At 41.3% G+C, this 15215-nt stretch overlaps 1 protein-coding gene across 2 annotated transcripts; it reads left to right on the top strand.

Annotated features, from left to right (window-relative positions):
* The first annotated feature begins 1064 nt into the window (after nt 1–1064).
* Nucleotides 1065–14954, top strand: LOC115592212 (kinesin-like protein KIF2A). Of its 2 annotated transcripts, XM_030434769.1 has the most exons (21): nt 1065–1267; nt 3352–3446; nt 5192–5305; nt 5792–5846; nt 6089–6208; nt 6775–6875; nt 7044–7139; nt 7877–7931; nt 8105–8267; nt 8580–8670; nt 8743–8806; nt 8893–8984; nt 9478–9620; nt 10263–10467; nt 10589–10699; nt 10796–10863; nt 11823–11912; nt 12227–12371; nt 12703–12804; nt 13795–13930; nt 14169–14954. In XM_030434769.1, the coding sequence occupies exons 1-21, from the start codon at nt 1207–1209 to the stop codon at nt 14252–14254; spliced, it is 2193 nt and encodes a 730-aa protein (XP_030290629.1). In that variant the 5' UTR covers nt 1065–1206; the 3' UTR covers nt 14255–14954. The 2 variants fall into 2 exon arrangements, with proteins under 2 accessions (XP_030290629.1, XP_030290630.1); XM_030434770.1 differs by lacking the exon at nt 11823–11912.
* Nucleotides 14955–15215: the final 261 nt, after the last annotated feature.

Below are 15215 nucleotides of genomic sequence, written 5' to 3'. Positions count from 1 at the left end.
TTGTTAATGTTGCTATAGCAACTATAACACCAAGAAGGCAGACCATTCACAGGATAAGAAAGGAGGAAAACGGGAGAAGAGAGATTGCGCAACGTTAGAAACTGACCCGATCTGCATTGGTCAAAAATAGTATAATCATTTAGTTTGGGCATCACAAAAAACAAAATAGCATGAAATAAATCAAATTAAAAAAATCTCTTTTTGTCACGTTGTCAGCTACTCTTGAGAATTTAAGGTTTGTTGTAAATCTTTGACTACACACAGGTCATTTCACTTCAGAACCCGTGCTTTTACTTTGGATACTTCAAGTACCCTCAGCAGATTATACCTTTACTTAATTAAGGTTTGGAATGCAGTTGTGTGTACTTCTACATAAATGAAGGATCTGAGTACTTCCTCCACCACTAATCTAATACTGATCAATCTAATTCTTGAGAAAAATATCAACTTATATAAAGACATCACATTTTATACTTTGTAATATCGACCTTAAAAACTACGTATCTGTCAGACTCAACACTGAAGAGCCCACATAAAACAATTTAAACTCAAGGTTTCAAACTGTTTCTTTCTGTCTGCTTGTGTTGATCTCATGTAGCTCCACCACTGTCTGTAAATACATTAAATGTCTCTGATTATACTTGTACATGATTATAGCTTTTTATTATTTTTTGTCATAGCTTATTTACTGCTTTAAAGCTGCACTCTGTAGTTTTTGGGGGACGAAATGTTAATGAGGAGAGAAACATCTTTATTGACTGACTTTTTTTATGTCTAAAGAAAACAAGCTCGCTTGCTGAATAAACCTAATAAACAAACTGATCAACGCAATTTCATACTGTTTTAGTTTGTTTACATGTGGCGGACCCTGCCAATGGCCAGAGTTCTACTGTGTCCCAGTCTGGGTAAGAGTTTGAATGACAATAAAAGGCTGATATATGGATATCAGATATTGTATTATTACCTCATTAATAATGTAAATAACACAATACCCTTTAATGTGTACTGAACAGGTGGAGTCCCCCTTTAACTGAAGATGCGCCTCACTTCAAACAGCCCTGGGTGACACGGTCCGCGCATGCGCAGCGGCTGGCTCCCCTCTCTCCCGGCTGACCGCTGGTGACCTCAGCTCCTGCAGCACAACTTGGACGGGCTCGGCACACGCGCGCACGCACGCACCCAGATAACGGCAGGCGCGGCGGAGAGATGGCCGGTATGTTCGGGAAGATCTTCGTGGGCATTTACGTGGAGATCAAGCGGAGCGACGGTACGTAGCTACTAGCTACACACACGCACACACACACACACACACACACAGACAAGACACCGCTCTCCATCCGGCGGGGCTCAGCTAACGTTCCCGCTCTGCATCCAGACCCAACGGCCGGAGAACGGCTAACGTAACGGCTCGCCGCTAAGCTAGCAAGCGGCTACATCAACGTTCTTTCACCGGGGTGTCGAGTTAAAATCCCCCGCTGACTGAGGTGTTGGAGCAGAAGCGGTGTTTTCTGTCTCGCCGCTGTCGGCTGTCAGTCACGGGGGGAGACACACGCCGGACAGCCGCACAGGTGGACGGACCCGCCCGCCTGTCAGCCCGCTCCCCCTCCCCCTGAGCTGTCCGGACGAAAAATGTCACCTGCCCCTCCGTCCTCTCCGTCCCCTCCGTCCTCTCCTCCGCATCATGGCTGAAACCCCTCCAGAGCTGTACTGCATCATCCAGCAGTGGCCTGTGAATCACGGGCTGGCTGATGGATGTCTGCATGCAGGGGGGCCTCTCCCCTCTCACTGCAGCTCGTCTCACCGCCTCGAAAATAACCTGATTTTACCAAATTAACGTGTGTTTGCTTGAAGTGTCAACGGCCGCTCATGAACCAGAGAACATCCAGTGAACGCAGCTCTTCAAGTTGTGTGTGAAGAAGCAGTGAATGGAAGTGTAATGATCATCCATCATGAGCCACACCCTTCAGCATCTCACTACCATTATTTTATTTTAGGGTTAAACTGAGACTGCAGGACTCTGAGGTGTTTGGTGTTGATGTCATGGTTTTGGTCTGAGTTGAATTATTATAGAAAATGATGCGGCTGTTTGAGGCGTTTGGCTCATTAGATGTGTTAATGTCTGCCTCTGTGATTTAAAGCAGCACATACACCAGTCAGCCACAACATTAAAACCCAGGGGAAGGCCGATAAACACAATTAGAAATCTAGGAGACTGAAAACAATTATTAGGGATCAATATTTATTTACAATAAAAACGAAACTCTTAATGTCATAAATTCAACAACAGTTTACTCATGTTCTGATCTTAAATTCAATTTCCAAGTACTTAACTGTTGTATTTCCATTTTCTGCTACTTCATATCCTCTCCACTACATTTATTTGACACCTTTAGTCAGAAGTTACCTGGCAGATTCAAATTATTCAGTGTTTATAGAGAGCTGAAGTCTCACAGCCTTTCCGGTGGACGTCATGGGACCTTATTTCAGAAAAAAACTTCACTGTCAATGGAGGCAAACAGATGTTTGATCCCGCTTGAATTGTGTCGATCACACATATGATGTTGGTCAATAACGACAATGTCTGCTGTGTCTTCTTTATAATGACGTATTTTCACAGTCTGATATTTCACTAGTTTGATGACAGACTCAGGGGGTTTGACTTCGGCTCATTATTGTATAATAATTGTGACATGTTAACCAATCACACTTTGTTGTAGGCAGGGCGTTGTGTGACAATGTGATGTGATGATGTTGCATCGGAGCCAAAGTACCACATTTTAAAATTAGTTTCTTGAATCTGAAATATGTGATACAGGAATAATCAAAAAATGCTGAATAATCAGCCCTCGCCTATTAAAACCACCGCTTAATATTGTGCAGGTTCCACTGGGGCATCCAAAACAGCTCTGATCTGTCAAGGCATCTTGATATTTTCTAGCACCACTCCGGGTCATTGTTGTGGATCCTTCGGGTCCTGTATGTTGGGGGTGGTGCCTCCATGGATCGGACTTGTTTCAGCACATCCCACAGATGGTCAACTGGATTTGGATGTGGGTTATTTGGAGGACTGGTCAATGTCTTGGGCTCTTTGTTGTGATCTTGTAGCTGTTCCCGAGCAGTTTATGTGATGTGTCAGGGTTCATTGTCCTGCTGGGGCGCCACCGCCATGAGGACGTGTATTGATCGGTGTTTATTAGGGGTCTACTGATATTTTTATCTCAGGACTGATACAGATTATTAGTACTGCTAACTTCTGAGTTAGCCTACAAAAATACGTCATCCCTGCGTGACTCTATAGGCGTTGACAGAAGAGGCCGAGCATCTCTTTACATCCTCTCTCTCTCCCTGCAGGGCGGATTCACCAGGCGATGGTCACATCACTGCATGAGGACAATGAGAGTGTGACGGTGGAGTGGATCGAGAACGGAGACACCAAAGGGAAAGAGGTACAGCTGAACGTCAGCCGCTAACTTCCTGTCCACCTGAATGTTTCTCTGCTCTCGTCATTCATGTTAAACAAATCCTCTCGTGATTTACTCCCCGTCTCCTGAGTGTGTCTGGAAAGTGTCCCTGAGGCACAGTGGAAATAACTTTCATTCAAACACATTCATTCTGTAAATAAAAATAGCGTTATTTGTGCTCATACTGCAGAGGTTAGCTTCTATTTAAAAGTCATTTATAAATGTCCGCTGCTAAAGCTGCCTCAGTGTTTCATCTCTTCTGGAATTTAATGCTTTGTTCATCAGGGGGAAATGCTGAACTCGGTAACATTCCCCCATTTTGCACCGTCAAAATGGAATCAAATTAAACATGAATAATATCACTATTTTCATAGCATGTATTGTGAAGCTTGAAATATATCTCCACATTTTAAAATCTGCTCAAAAGCACACAAAAATACTAGAACTCTGACAATACAAGGGTGTAAATTATGTCTTCTCATGTGCCGCATTACCTTTTACTACTTCTCAATATCTGTATTTACTCCTGTTGACATTTTTATTACTAGTCTGTTTTAGAGCCCGACCGATGCTGGAGTATGGGGCTGACACCGATATTAGTGTAAAAGTCCGGCCCTTGGCACTTCATGTCCATCTAAAAAAGTAGTTCAATAGGCCTGTTTTAGACAATAAACTGTAAAATATCCTGCTTCTCTGTCACAAGTGTTTGGTAACCACATTTGAGGGATCAATGTATAAAAGATGTTTATATTCACCGATATTTTGATATTGGAATTCTTTACTCCATTCTTAATGTCCGACCTGAAAGGCTTGTAATTTAAATGTATAAAAACATCACTATTTTTCTTCACTTCACGTGTATTAGTTTTCACTATTAGAAAAAAGAAACATTACATGGACAAAAGTACAGGGGGAAAAAGGCAATGCTCCTTTTTAATTTAAGATGTGAGTTGTCAGTTTGATTCCCTCAGCCTCAACATCCTGGGTTAAAAATCTGTTAACAAAATAATAGTATTATGGTGGTTGGATCAGACATCACATATATCAGTCAGACTCTAAGTTTAGACTGCAAACCTCTAAGGCTTATGGGAAATGGTGTTTGTTATAAGGCCGCTAAAATACATAAACCTGGCATTGTCCAGGATGTTGGCTTCTTCCTTTAACATATGAAGCAGACACATTATATACTGCTGCTCTGTCTCAAGGTTGGATTTATATCACTCAGTGAGATTTAGAATAAAGTTTTCGTACTTAGTATCTGTTGATCAATTTCATTTTTATTATTTAAATCTTTTCAAGGTATTGTATTGAAGTTAGAAATTCGAGTATTATGACCACAGTGTTTGAAACTAGTGATGCACGATACATTTTCCCAATAATGGAAAATGTACAATTATAGCTGATAATAGAGCCGATTAATACAAAAAAGCCTAATTGCTTTTGCTGACCGACGAGTGAAGCATCTTCACACAGTAGGTGGCAGTATGCACCTTTAAAGTCAGTTTGTGAGCAGCCAATAAACGCAGAGAGAAAGAAGAACAAACAAAAACACTGTTGTTGAGCTCTTGATGTGGAACTGCTGCACCTGTGCAAAAATGTCCACATTAGAAACAGAAGCAGGACAGATCAGGACTCGTTTTACATCAGTTCTCTCTTGAAAAATCTTAATCACAATCACCTGATTAAATGAATGTGCTAACATAATGATCTGTGTCTCGTTTCTGCCTCAGATCGATCTTGAGAGCGTCTTTGCACTGAATCCAGATGTTGCTCCTGACGAGGAGATCCCACAGAGTCCTGAAGCTCCGCCCTCCAATGTCCCCAAGACCAGCAAACTCCCCAAGGTCTGCTCCTCACCAGCTGTTCTGTCAAAGATCAGTAATCAGTCCCTCTCATCCAGGACACTCTCTGAGATTATTCATGATTCCTGATCTGAAGTTTTTGCTCAGCGTCAGCTCATTTCTCCAAGTCAGTGTTTTGTGTTGACCTTGTTATCAAGAGTTTAAATTTTGGTTTAATATGCACTGTTGTGTGTGCTCATGCTTTAAGGTTAAACTCTTGCTTTTTAAAAATATTTTCAAATACAGTACACAAACACAGATACATTGACTCTGTAGTTTATTCAATTCATTCAGTATTTGTTTAGTTGTGTCCACTGGGAACTAACTACAACCATTAGATCTTGGTAATGTCATTTCATTTTGATGCTCTCCATGCTGGTTTTTAAATGTTAAGGTTTGTGGTGTCCAGACTGTCTCTGATGCTGCACTTAATCCTAATGTTGGTGGTGAAAGTGCTGGTTACCGTCCTGTTTGTGTTTTTGTTTTCAGACCAGGCGGATTACGGCAATACCCAAGGCTGAGAACGCTCCACGGGAGAACAGAGGTACTGTTGATTTCCTCCTGATCACCTTGAAATTTATGATTTATTCTGATGTCTTTACCTGATAAAAAAATCAGTGACAAATGTAATTAGTTGGTTGATGTATGGAATAATTAATAGTTTCAGCTCTAAACATGAAACTAAATCTGTCTGCGTGCACAGAAACCAGTGGAGGTAAATGGGAGGATAGTTTGTCTCTTGTTTGTTCTGGAACTGAAGATTCTGTTGGCCTGTGTTCTCCTCAGCTGCAGCAGTAGGAACCACCCGAGCCCGTCCCAGCCAGCACAGCCAACCTTTAGAGCCTCCTCCACCAGCCATCGCTCCCCAGTCTGCCATCAACCAGTCCCTGCTGAAGCAGGAGAACGGTAACACACCTGGATCTTACATGTCAGAGGTCACACCGGGCTTCGTGCCTCTGTTTGTGTTGTCTCCGAAATACTCTGAGGTCGTTTCCATGTGTGTGTTGTTATTTTCTGTTGGAGGGTGATGTCATGCTCCCTCACAGCTGTGAGCGTGAGGGCGTCAAAGGCTCTTTCACAGTCGCTCGCTCAGCTTGGCGTCTCCTCCCCGACTCATACTACAGCATTTGTTTTAGCTGTCAGCTGTGGCAGTGGGGATTAGCATAATTGTACAATGCTGTGGAAAAAAACCTCACACGTGGAAATCAGCAGAATCACTGCTGAGGATAAAATGTTCCATATTTTTACTGTTCACATATTATGTGATCGTTTCTGCAACAATAGGTTTATGTTTGATAAAAGTACAATGACCAGCTTTTATTTATTAACATGCTGTGAAATCAAAACTGTATATTTGTGAGCTATACACAGACAGTGTAGGGAAGTAAAATATAGATTTACACAAGCATTATTCCTAATTAATGTGGTTGTGTATTATGATTATTTATAGTATTTTTGCTCCGTCTTTTCAGCACGGAGGAAATCCAACTGCGTGAAGGAGGTGGAGAAACTACAGGAGAAACGAGAGAAGAGGCGACTTCAGCAACAGGAGCTCAGAGAGAAGAGGGCACAGGTGAGGAGCACACACGCACACACACACACACACACACACACACACCAGGACCGGTTTACAAGTTGTTTTAAATGTCATAACATCATCCTCATACGTACACGTTGTAAGCTAAGATTTAAGGTGAGCACTCTTCAAAAGAAGCTCTTTTGTTTTTTTGTTCCATTTCAGGAGGTGGATGTTAACTTGCCAAACTATGAAATCATGTGTATGATCCGAGACTTCAGAGCCAGTCTGGACTACAGGCCGCTAACCAGTAATGATCTGGTGAGTCTGATGATTTAAGTACTTTACACTAAATCAACAACGGGGCCTCTAAACCAAAGCGTCTCATTAATGAAGGTTTACAGATAGTTGATCATCATTGTAGTTTGTTTGTGCCCTCCCACCTTTAATCACAGCTTCATGCTGTGCAGCTAAAGATTGATACAACTCACAGAACCTTATTTAGATTCTGAGTTGAGATGTCAGAGTTTCCAAATATGACACATATGTCAGGTTGACAGTTTGGGGAAAACTGAGAACGTGACATCTAGAATATTTGCATGTGATGAAATTAGTTTCTTTTTTCTTTATTTTTCGCTTAGTGAACACATCGTAGTGTTTCAGTTAGGTTCAGGATTCATGATGTTTATTGTCTGTTTTTCTATGGCTTTCAGGCTCCAAGACAGAAAATAAAATATATATATAAAAAAGTATATTTAATGTAAAACTGAGTGTAATAGAAGTCAGTCAATCAGATGTACTCAAAGGAAAAGATAAAGAAACAGGACCTAAATTGAAATAAAATTATAAAGTTATAGCTGCAGAAATGTTTTAAAAGCACTCCGTTTAAAATCTGTATAATAATAAAATGCATAATAGTAAAAAAGGTGCAGCAGTTTTGTGGACCACGAAACTTCACCGACTTTCCATCAGCATGGAGGTGAAGGAGATGATGACTGAGTGAACTTTTCCTTTAACGACACATGTTGAACAGCACATTCTGTCTGTTGATGTTTCAGATCGAGGAGCACAGGATATGTGTATGTGTGCGTGCACGTCCCCTCAATAAAAAAGGTGAGAGTCTCTTTATTCAGTTTTTGAATTCAACAGAACAAAGCAAATTTTCACCATTTCAGTCATTTCCACATATTTGACCAGCGTGTGTAGTCAACAGCTGCTGTTTTCTTTGACACATATGGTCACACGTGAAAAACATGGAAATAAATATCTTATCTGTGTCTCTTCAGAGTTGTCAGTGAAGGATTTGGATGTGATCACTATTCCCAGTAAGGACGTGGTGATGGTCCATGAGCCCAAGCAGAAAGTCGACCTGACGCGCTACCTGGAGAACCAAACCTTCCGATTTGACTACGCCTTTGACGAGAACTCCACCAATGAAATGGTTTACAGGTGATGTGTGTTTTTATGGAGGTTCAGTGTTTTATTACCCCACTGAAGGGAAACTTGGCTTGTAGCAGAACACAGAAGTCCAAACTGCTAACGTGGTCTGAAAGCTCACGTGCTGATGGTTAGCTCGGTAGCATGAGCAGCCTCTGAGAAGGATGAAATAACATTTTCTTGTCATGATTAATTTGATTCACTTTGTTTCACTGATATATTTTCCAGAATTTATTATGTTTTTTTTTATTGGATAATTACTAATGTAATATTGAACGCCTTAACGCTCCATCTGCCTACTAACAGAAGCTCTTGTGCTCGCAGGTTCACTGCTCAGCCGCTGGTCGAGACCATCTTTGAGAGGGGGATGGCGACCTGCTTTGCGTACGGACAAACTGGAAGTGGAAAAACACACGTGAGTGTTTTTAACATAACACTTTTTGTTTCTGTGCTCTCCTCCTTGTTTAACTCATGTCTCTGTTTTTAGACGATGGGAGGAGATTTTTCAGGAAAGAACCAGGACTGCTCTAAAGGGATCTATGCACTGTCTGGTTAGTTTCTCCCTCATCTCTCTGTCTTCGCTGCTGGTTTGCTTCATTTGACTGATTGAAGTGTCTCTTTTTCTTTCCTCGTGCAGCCAGAGACGTCTTTCTCATGATTAAGAAGCCAAATTACAAGAAGTTGGACCTCCAGATCTTTGCCACATTTTTTGAGATTTACAGCGGGAAGGTTGGTGTCTTTTTAAATGATTAGTTGCCATTTTAGCATCCATGTCAGGATTTCCTGTCTAAATGTAATAGACTGAAATGAGGCTTAATTTTGAACAACAAAAATCAAAAAGCAGATCTGTATTTTTTCTCTCTCAATCCCCTCCAACTTGTGCATGTCTGAGATCTGTAATTGATTTGTTTGGGAAGAGGGTTTCCTCCGGACAGATTTGAGAAAACAAAATATTTTTTTTTAACTCTGGAATCTTTATTTTTGGAGAATATAATTTGAACTTGTCTAACCCTAAAGTGCAAAGAGGCACCAGGAGACATCAGCACCAACAGCTCCACACTTCCTGAACAACTCTGTAATCAAAGTTATTTTAGTCGTAGTTTATCTTTCTGTTGTATTTGTTCCAAACCCCCCAGTGTGTTCAGTTCATGTTGTGTTATTTGTTGCCACATTGAGAGACATGACAGACGTCCTGATAGTGCTGATGTGTTTGTATTTAAAGGTGTTCGACCTGCTCAACCGTAAAGCCAAGTTACGGGTCCTGGAGGACGGGAAGCAGCAGGTGCAGGTGGTGGGGCTGCAGGAGAGAGAGGTGAAGTGCACAGAGGACGTCCTCAAACTCATCGAAGTGGGAAACAGCTGCAGGTAAAACAGCAGCCCGAGCAGCAGTTTGAGACGAGCTCAATTACTGTTTTAGGTTTGTTTCATACCAGCTCACCCAGGATCAGAGCTTTTCCAGTTCACGTCGAGGAATTATTTTTTTCAGGAGAGAGAGATAAAAAAAAATTTTTTCACTCAATTCCTCCCAAAGAAAAAAGAAAAAACTAATTTCACTCAGTTTCACACATGAAAAAAAATTTTCTCAGCAAGTTCCTTTTGAAAGATTATGAATTTGTTTAGAACCAAGTTTAAAAAATGTTTGCTGTCATTCAAGTTTTGTATTTATTTTTTGTATTTGGGAACTGGTTTCGAAAAACTTTGAAAGATCCATTTTGAAAACATGACTTTTTTTTTTAGTATGTTTTTGCAAAACCAAGCAATTTGTTTTTTTGTGTTTTTTCAGGAGAGAGAAAACATTTATTATCTTCAGAAAAAACAGTGAAAGGAAGAAAAAAATTATCTTGGATAAACTTTTGTCCCACCTGATCTATAGTCATGAACACAGGACAGGAAACAATTTACATCAGACGTAGATTACCAGATAAAAACATTGGCATAATGTAAACATAAATAACGTTTGGACACAAGAATAAGCATTGTGGTGTTCTTTTTCCTCCGTCCCTGCAGGACTTCTGGTCAGACCTCGGCGAACGCTCACTCCTCTCGGAGCCACGCCGTGTTCCAGATCATTCTGCGTCGGCGGGGGAAGATGCACGGAAAGTTCTCCCTCATCGACCTGGCGGGGAACGAGAGAGGGGCGGACACGTCCAGCGCCGACCGTCAGACTCGCCTCGAAGGAGCTGAGATCAACAAGAGCCTGCTGGCACTAAAGGTCAGATTTGAGACTATTTCATCAAATATGTATCACTGTTAGAGCTGCAGCGATCAATTAGTCATCTACTATTTACTGTAAGCTATTTTTATAATCTCTTAATTGTTCCGTCTTTCTGCAGGAGTGTATTCGAGCTCTGGGCCGAAACAAACCTCACACTCCGTTCAGAGCGAGCAAGTTAACCCAAGTGCTGAGGGACTCCTTCATAGGAGAAAACTCCAGAACATGCATGGTGAGCTGGAGACGGATCTGTGTGTGTTTCTGGACCTCCGGTGGACAGAAACATTCATGTAACACTGATCTCACTCTCTAATGTTCCCCTGCACAGATTGCGACCATCTCTCCTGGAATGGCGTCATGTGAAAACACCTTGAACACGCTGAGATACGCCAACAGGTAAAACTGATTCTGCTGACAGCCGAGGATAAGTGAACCAGAATTTATTTTAGTTCATGACTGTTCGACATTGTTGGTATTTCTCTCAATTGAACATAAAAACATATCTCTACCTGCAGGAACATTAACGTCCTCACGTCCACATGCAACTTTAAAGAAGAAATCAAACTGAATTCATGGAGATTTGTCTCCACTGATCCATTAATCATCTGATTACAACACAACAACTTACACTCTGATTCATATCAGATCAAAACACCTCGTCACACATTTGATCTGTTGTTAACATTAAAGTTTATGTGTTGATTCATTATTGCTACCTTTAAAACACATTTTAGTTTAAAGGTGCAATATGTAAGAATTTAAGGGTAAACATTTAAAAATAAAGTTAAGAGCAAGTTAACGTAAAGAAATAACAGTTTCGACATCAAATAAGCTTTTGTTTTGTGTTGCAGCAGAGATATCTATTGAAGTTAGCATGCTAACCAGTTAGCTCCTGAAGTGGGGGTGATGGTCCCATAGTAAACAACACCAGCACTCACCCCTGAAGCTCTGAGCTCCCAGTTTGGGCAGAATCAGCTAATGCATCCCTATCTGCACAGCTAACTAGCCGAGTTAGCAGTTAGCGGTTGCTCTGGTGATACGTTTGTTTGCAGGGTGAATTTGATGGATTCTTACATATTGCACCTTTTCGAAAACACTGAAAATACATTCCAAAAAAATTCAATGCTTAAAAATGATGGTATATGAGAATCGTGTGAGTTTTGTTTTTGTATCAAGCAGCAAAAAGGTTGAGTTCATATCACACATGTGCAACACAACATGATCCTCTCCTGTCCCTTCTTCTTCTTCTTCTTCTTCTTCTTCTTCTTCTTCTTCTTCTTCTTCTTCTTCTTCTTCTTCTTCTTCTTCTTCTCCTTCTTCTTCTGTTTTGTGTCTCTGTCCCGTCATGTCTCCAGAGTGAAGGAGTTCGGGATAAGTCCTTCAGACATCCCCTTCTCTCAGAGCGGGGGCGGAGGAGGGCGCTCTGAGCTCTCTCCTACTTATGAGTACGATCACTTTATCCAACGTCTCACAACAACCATCACAACACATTCTTTCCCTTTAATCACTTTCTGTTGCTTCCCCAAGTTTCCCTGAGTCACTACTTTCTGCTTTCTTTTCTTCCACCATCCATTTTGTTCCATGTTGACCTGCTGTTATTGTTTCCAGGCTTTATGTTCTGCATGGACTCAGTCTGTGTTGCTTGTTGCATCTCTGGCATGCTGAGCTTTTTCCACCAGCAACACGTCTGCATGTATGCACGTAACAACCAGCCAGCATCCGTGTTGTTGTCTGACGAGCGGCGCTGATGTGTTGTCAGGGTGAAGGAGCTCACCGTGGACCCTGCGGCAGCTCTGGACAGCCGTCAGGGGGGACACGTCACCCAGCTGGAGGTGCTGGAGGCTCAGTGGGGAGTCGGGAGCTCTCCACAACGAGACGACCTGAAGCTGCTCTGCGAACAGAATGTAAGACAGACTCAGCTACTCGTTCACTCAGGTTGATGTAGGTTTGATTTATCAGTTAAAGGAGAAACAAAACTCATATCTCTGCTTGTTGTAATCATTCCACCTGTTCATACCAGACCAAAACCTCGTCACAACATGTAACAACTCTAATCAATACAAATCCAGTCTCAGTGCACAGAACTGTGAATTTTATCCTCCATTTTATGACGCTGTAAGTCCAGTATGAACAGGAGTCCTGGAAATCTGGTTCAGTGAACACACCTGTTTAAAGACGGGGTTTTAATGTATGAACCACAGACTGTGACAGCTGTTATGTTTGTGTTCTCTGCAGGAGGAGGAAGTTTCCCCGCAGCTCTTCACTTTCCATGAAGCCGTCTCTCAGCTGGTGGAGATGGAGGAGCAGGTTCTGGAGGACCACCGGGCCGTCTTCCAGGTACAGCACAGCCTGCATTTTAAAAAAAAGCAGCAGTTCATAAATTCACCGACAGCAAATCACATCACTGCTCTCATAGCTCTGATGCAGCTGAGACAATCACAGTTACAGGACTTACAGCTTCAGTGTGAAACTTTGATGACCTCTAATGTTTCACCATCAGAAGCAACATCCAGTTTATCAGTTTAAAGTATTGGTAATGTGTGTTTGCCCTCTAGTGGACAGAAAGTATAACAACCACATGCTGCTGGCATTAGAAATGAATCAGCCCACTGGTATGTGTGCAGTGTAGAGGCACATGACAAACATTCATAACAGTCTACATTAGAATATTGAAAATAAAAGAAATTCAAATGGGATTTTAGAGGAAGATTGCGACGACTTGGTTTGAGAGAAGATCGCAATTTGAGCTGAAAAAAATGAGTAAATACAAAAATTTGGTTTCATGTTGACCACAAGCAACAATAAAAAAATAAAAATGATCTCTGAACCTTCAGAAGACCTCACGCCTCATTTTAACTTCAGTCTTGGTTTCAGGTTCGCTAGTTTATCCAATAGTGAGTTTTTAGGGCTGATTGGTTTGTTCTGCCTTTTTTTCTTTGCTTTTTTCTAAATTACGTCAGTTTGCTTTATCTTATCTTAATTTTATTTACCTGAACTTCTTAAATGGAAGGATGTGAATGATATAAGCCTGTGCCATCTTGACACATCTCTGATTCTTACCACCTTTTTTCAGTCTTATTTGTGTGCAAATAATCTAAATACTCACAATAACTGATTTGAGAAATAAAACTAACACCACCACTGTAAAAGTTCAAGATGTGCAGGAATTTAAAGCTCAAGAGTTTGGAGGTAGCACTCTCACAAAATCCCAATGAACTATTGATTTCTTTTCACAATTTAGTTCTCAGTTTGTTCCTGTTCTCTTCATCAGTCTCACATTAAACAGTGTGAGCAGCACAGGTGTTAAAGTTCAGTCTGTACCTACAGGAGTCCATCCGCTGGCTGGAGGATGAGAAGGTGCTGCTGGAGATGACGGAGGAGGTCGACTACGATGTCGAGTCGTTTGCGACTCAGCTGGAACAAATCCTGGACCAGAAGATCGACATTCTCACTGAGCTGAGAGGTAAAAAGATCAGCTGCCATTAAATGTGTCGGTCACGAAACCTTTTTATTTCACCTTCATACTTCTGACATATTTTTAATTTTTTGGTGAACTGTTCCTTTAACATAAAAGCTGCTTCTTTAACAGACAGATGAAGCCGCCATGTTGAGTTTTTAGTGTCTGAAAAGGGCTTCAGAGATGTTGAACTGGAGTGTTTCTGTCGAGTCGTCGTCACCTGTGCTGTTCTCTCTTCTTTCAGATAAAGTCAAGTCTTTCCGCTCGGCCCTCCAGGAAGAGGAACAAGCCAGCCAACAGATCACCCCGAAGAGGCCTCGTGCACTATAGACACACACACACACAGATAACAGATATTTCACTGTAATGTTGACTTGAGAAAGGTGAAGACCTGCCGCCGAGCAGGTCGCTGTTGACGAACGAGCTGATGGAGCTCAGCTGTGATTTAATGACTTACTGTCTCTCTGTGCGTTTCTCCTCAACCTCTTTGCTGTACAGGCTGCCGTCGCTTCCCATCATGCATCCGTCCACCTGTGAAACCAAAGAGCAGACCGTCTTTGCTCTTCCATCCTCCTGTGAAGTGTGTCCACAAGGTTTTGTATGTGTGATCAGTCACAAGTGCTCCATTTTAAACAAAAAATGAAAAAAAGGTGAATATTTATTTGTTTTAAATACACTTTTATAGGGTCAATCACAGCTTCTCTTCACTTTGGCCAATTTTATAAACAACTTTTTGCCATTTTGTGCAATATTTGGAGGCTTTTCTTCCTGTTCTTCCCTTTGTTTCAGCTCGGGGGCAAACAGGGCGGTTTGTGTGTAAAATGAGCCAATGTGTGTTTGTGTTGATACTGTATGTAATATATGTTTGACTGAGAGGAAGCTTAAAACAAAACGTATCATGCATTACATAAACTGACCTAAAGGGGGCGCTGTAATCAAAGACAAAGCAGCTGATCCAGAGTGTCCCATGCAACAATTAAACAAGCAGTCATTTTTAATTTGCCAAAATAAAGAAAAGTTACTTCTTGTTGCTGTACTTGTTTTTATTTATTCTGTAATCACTTTATTTAAATTGCTATGATTGTGATAGAAGTCACAGCAGACGGCCTGTGGCACTTTACACTTAATGAGAACTCATAAACTCAGGTTTTAAATTAAGTTAATATTTCTTTAATAATTTGTGGGGCAAAAATGTTTTAGTTCTGACGCCTTCTTACATGGTTCGAACTTTTTTTCTCAGAGTTAAATTAAAAATACACAATTATGATGAAATTTAGATCTCAGTGAAATC

This window comes from Sparus aurata, chromosome 12 (assembly GCF_900880675.1).
Source record: "Sparus aurata chromosome 12, fSpaAur1.1, whole genome shotgun sequence".
Classification (NCBI taxonomy): Eukaryota; Metazoa; Chordata; class Actinopteri; order Spariformes; family Sparidae; genus Sparus; species Sparus aurata.
Note: the sequence above shows the minus strand (reverse complement) of the source record. Positions and strands in the feature narration are given on the sequence as shown.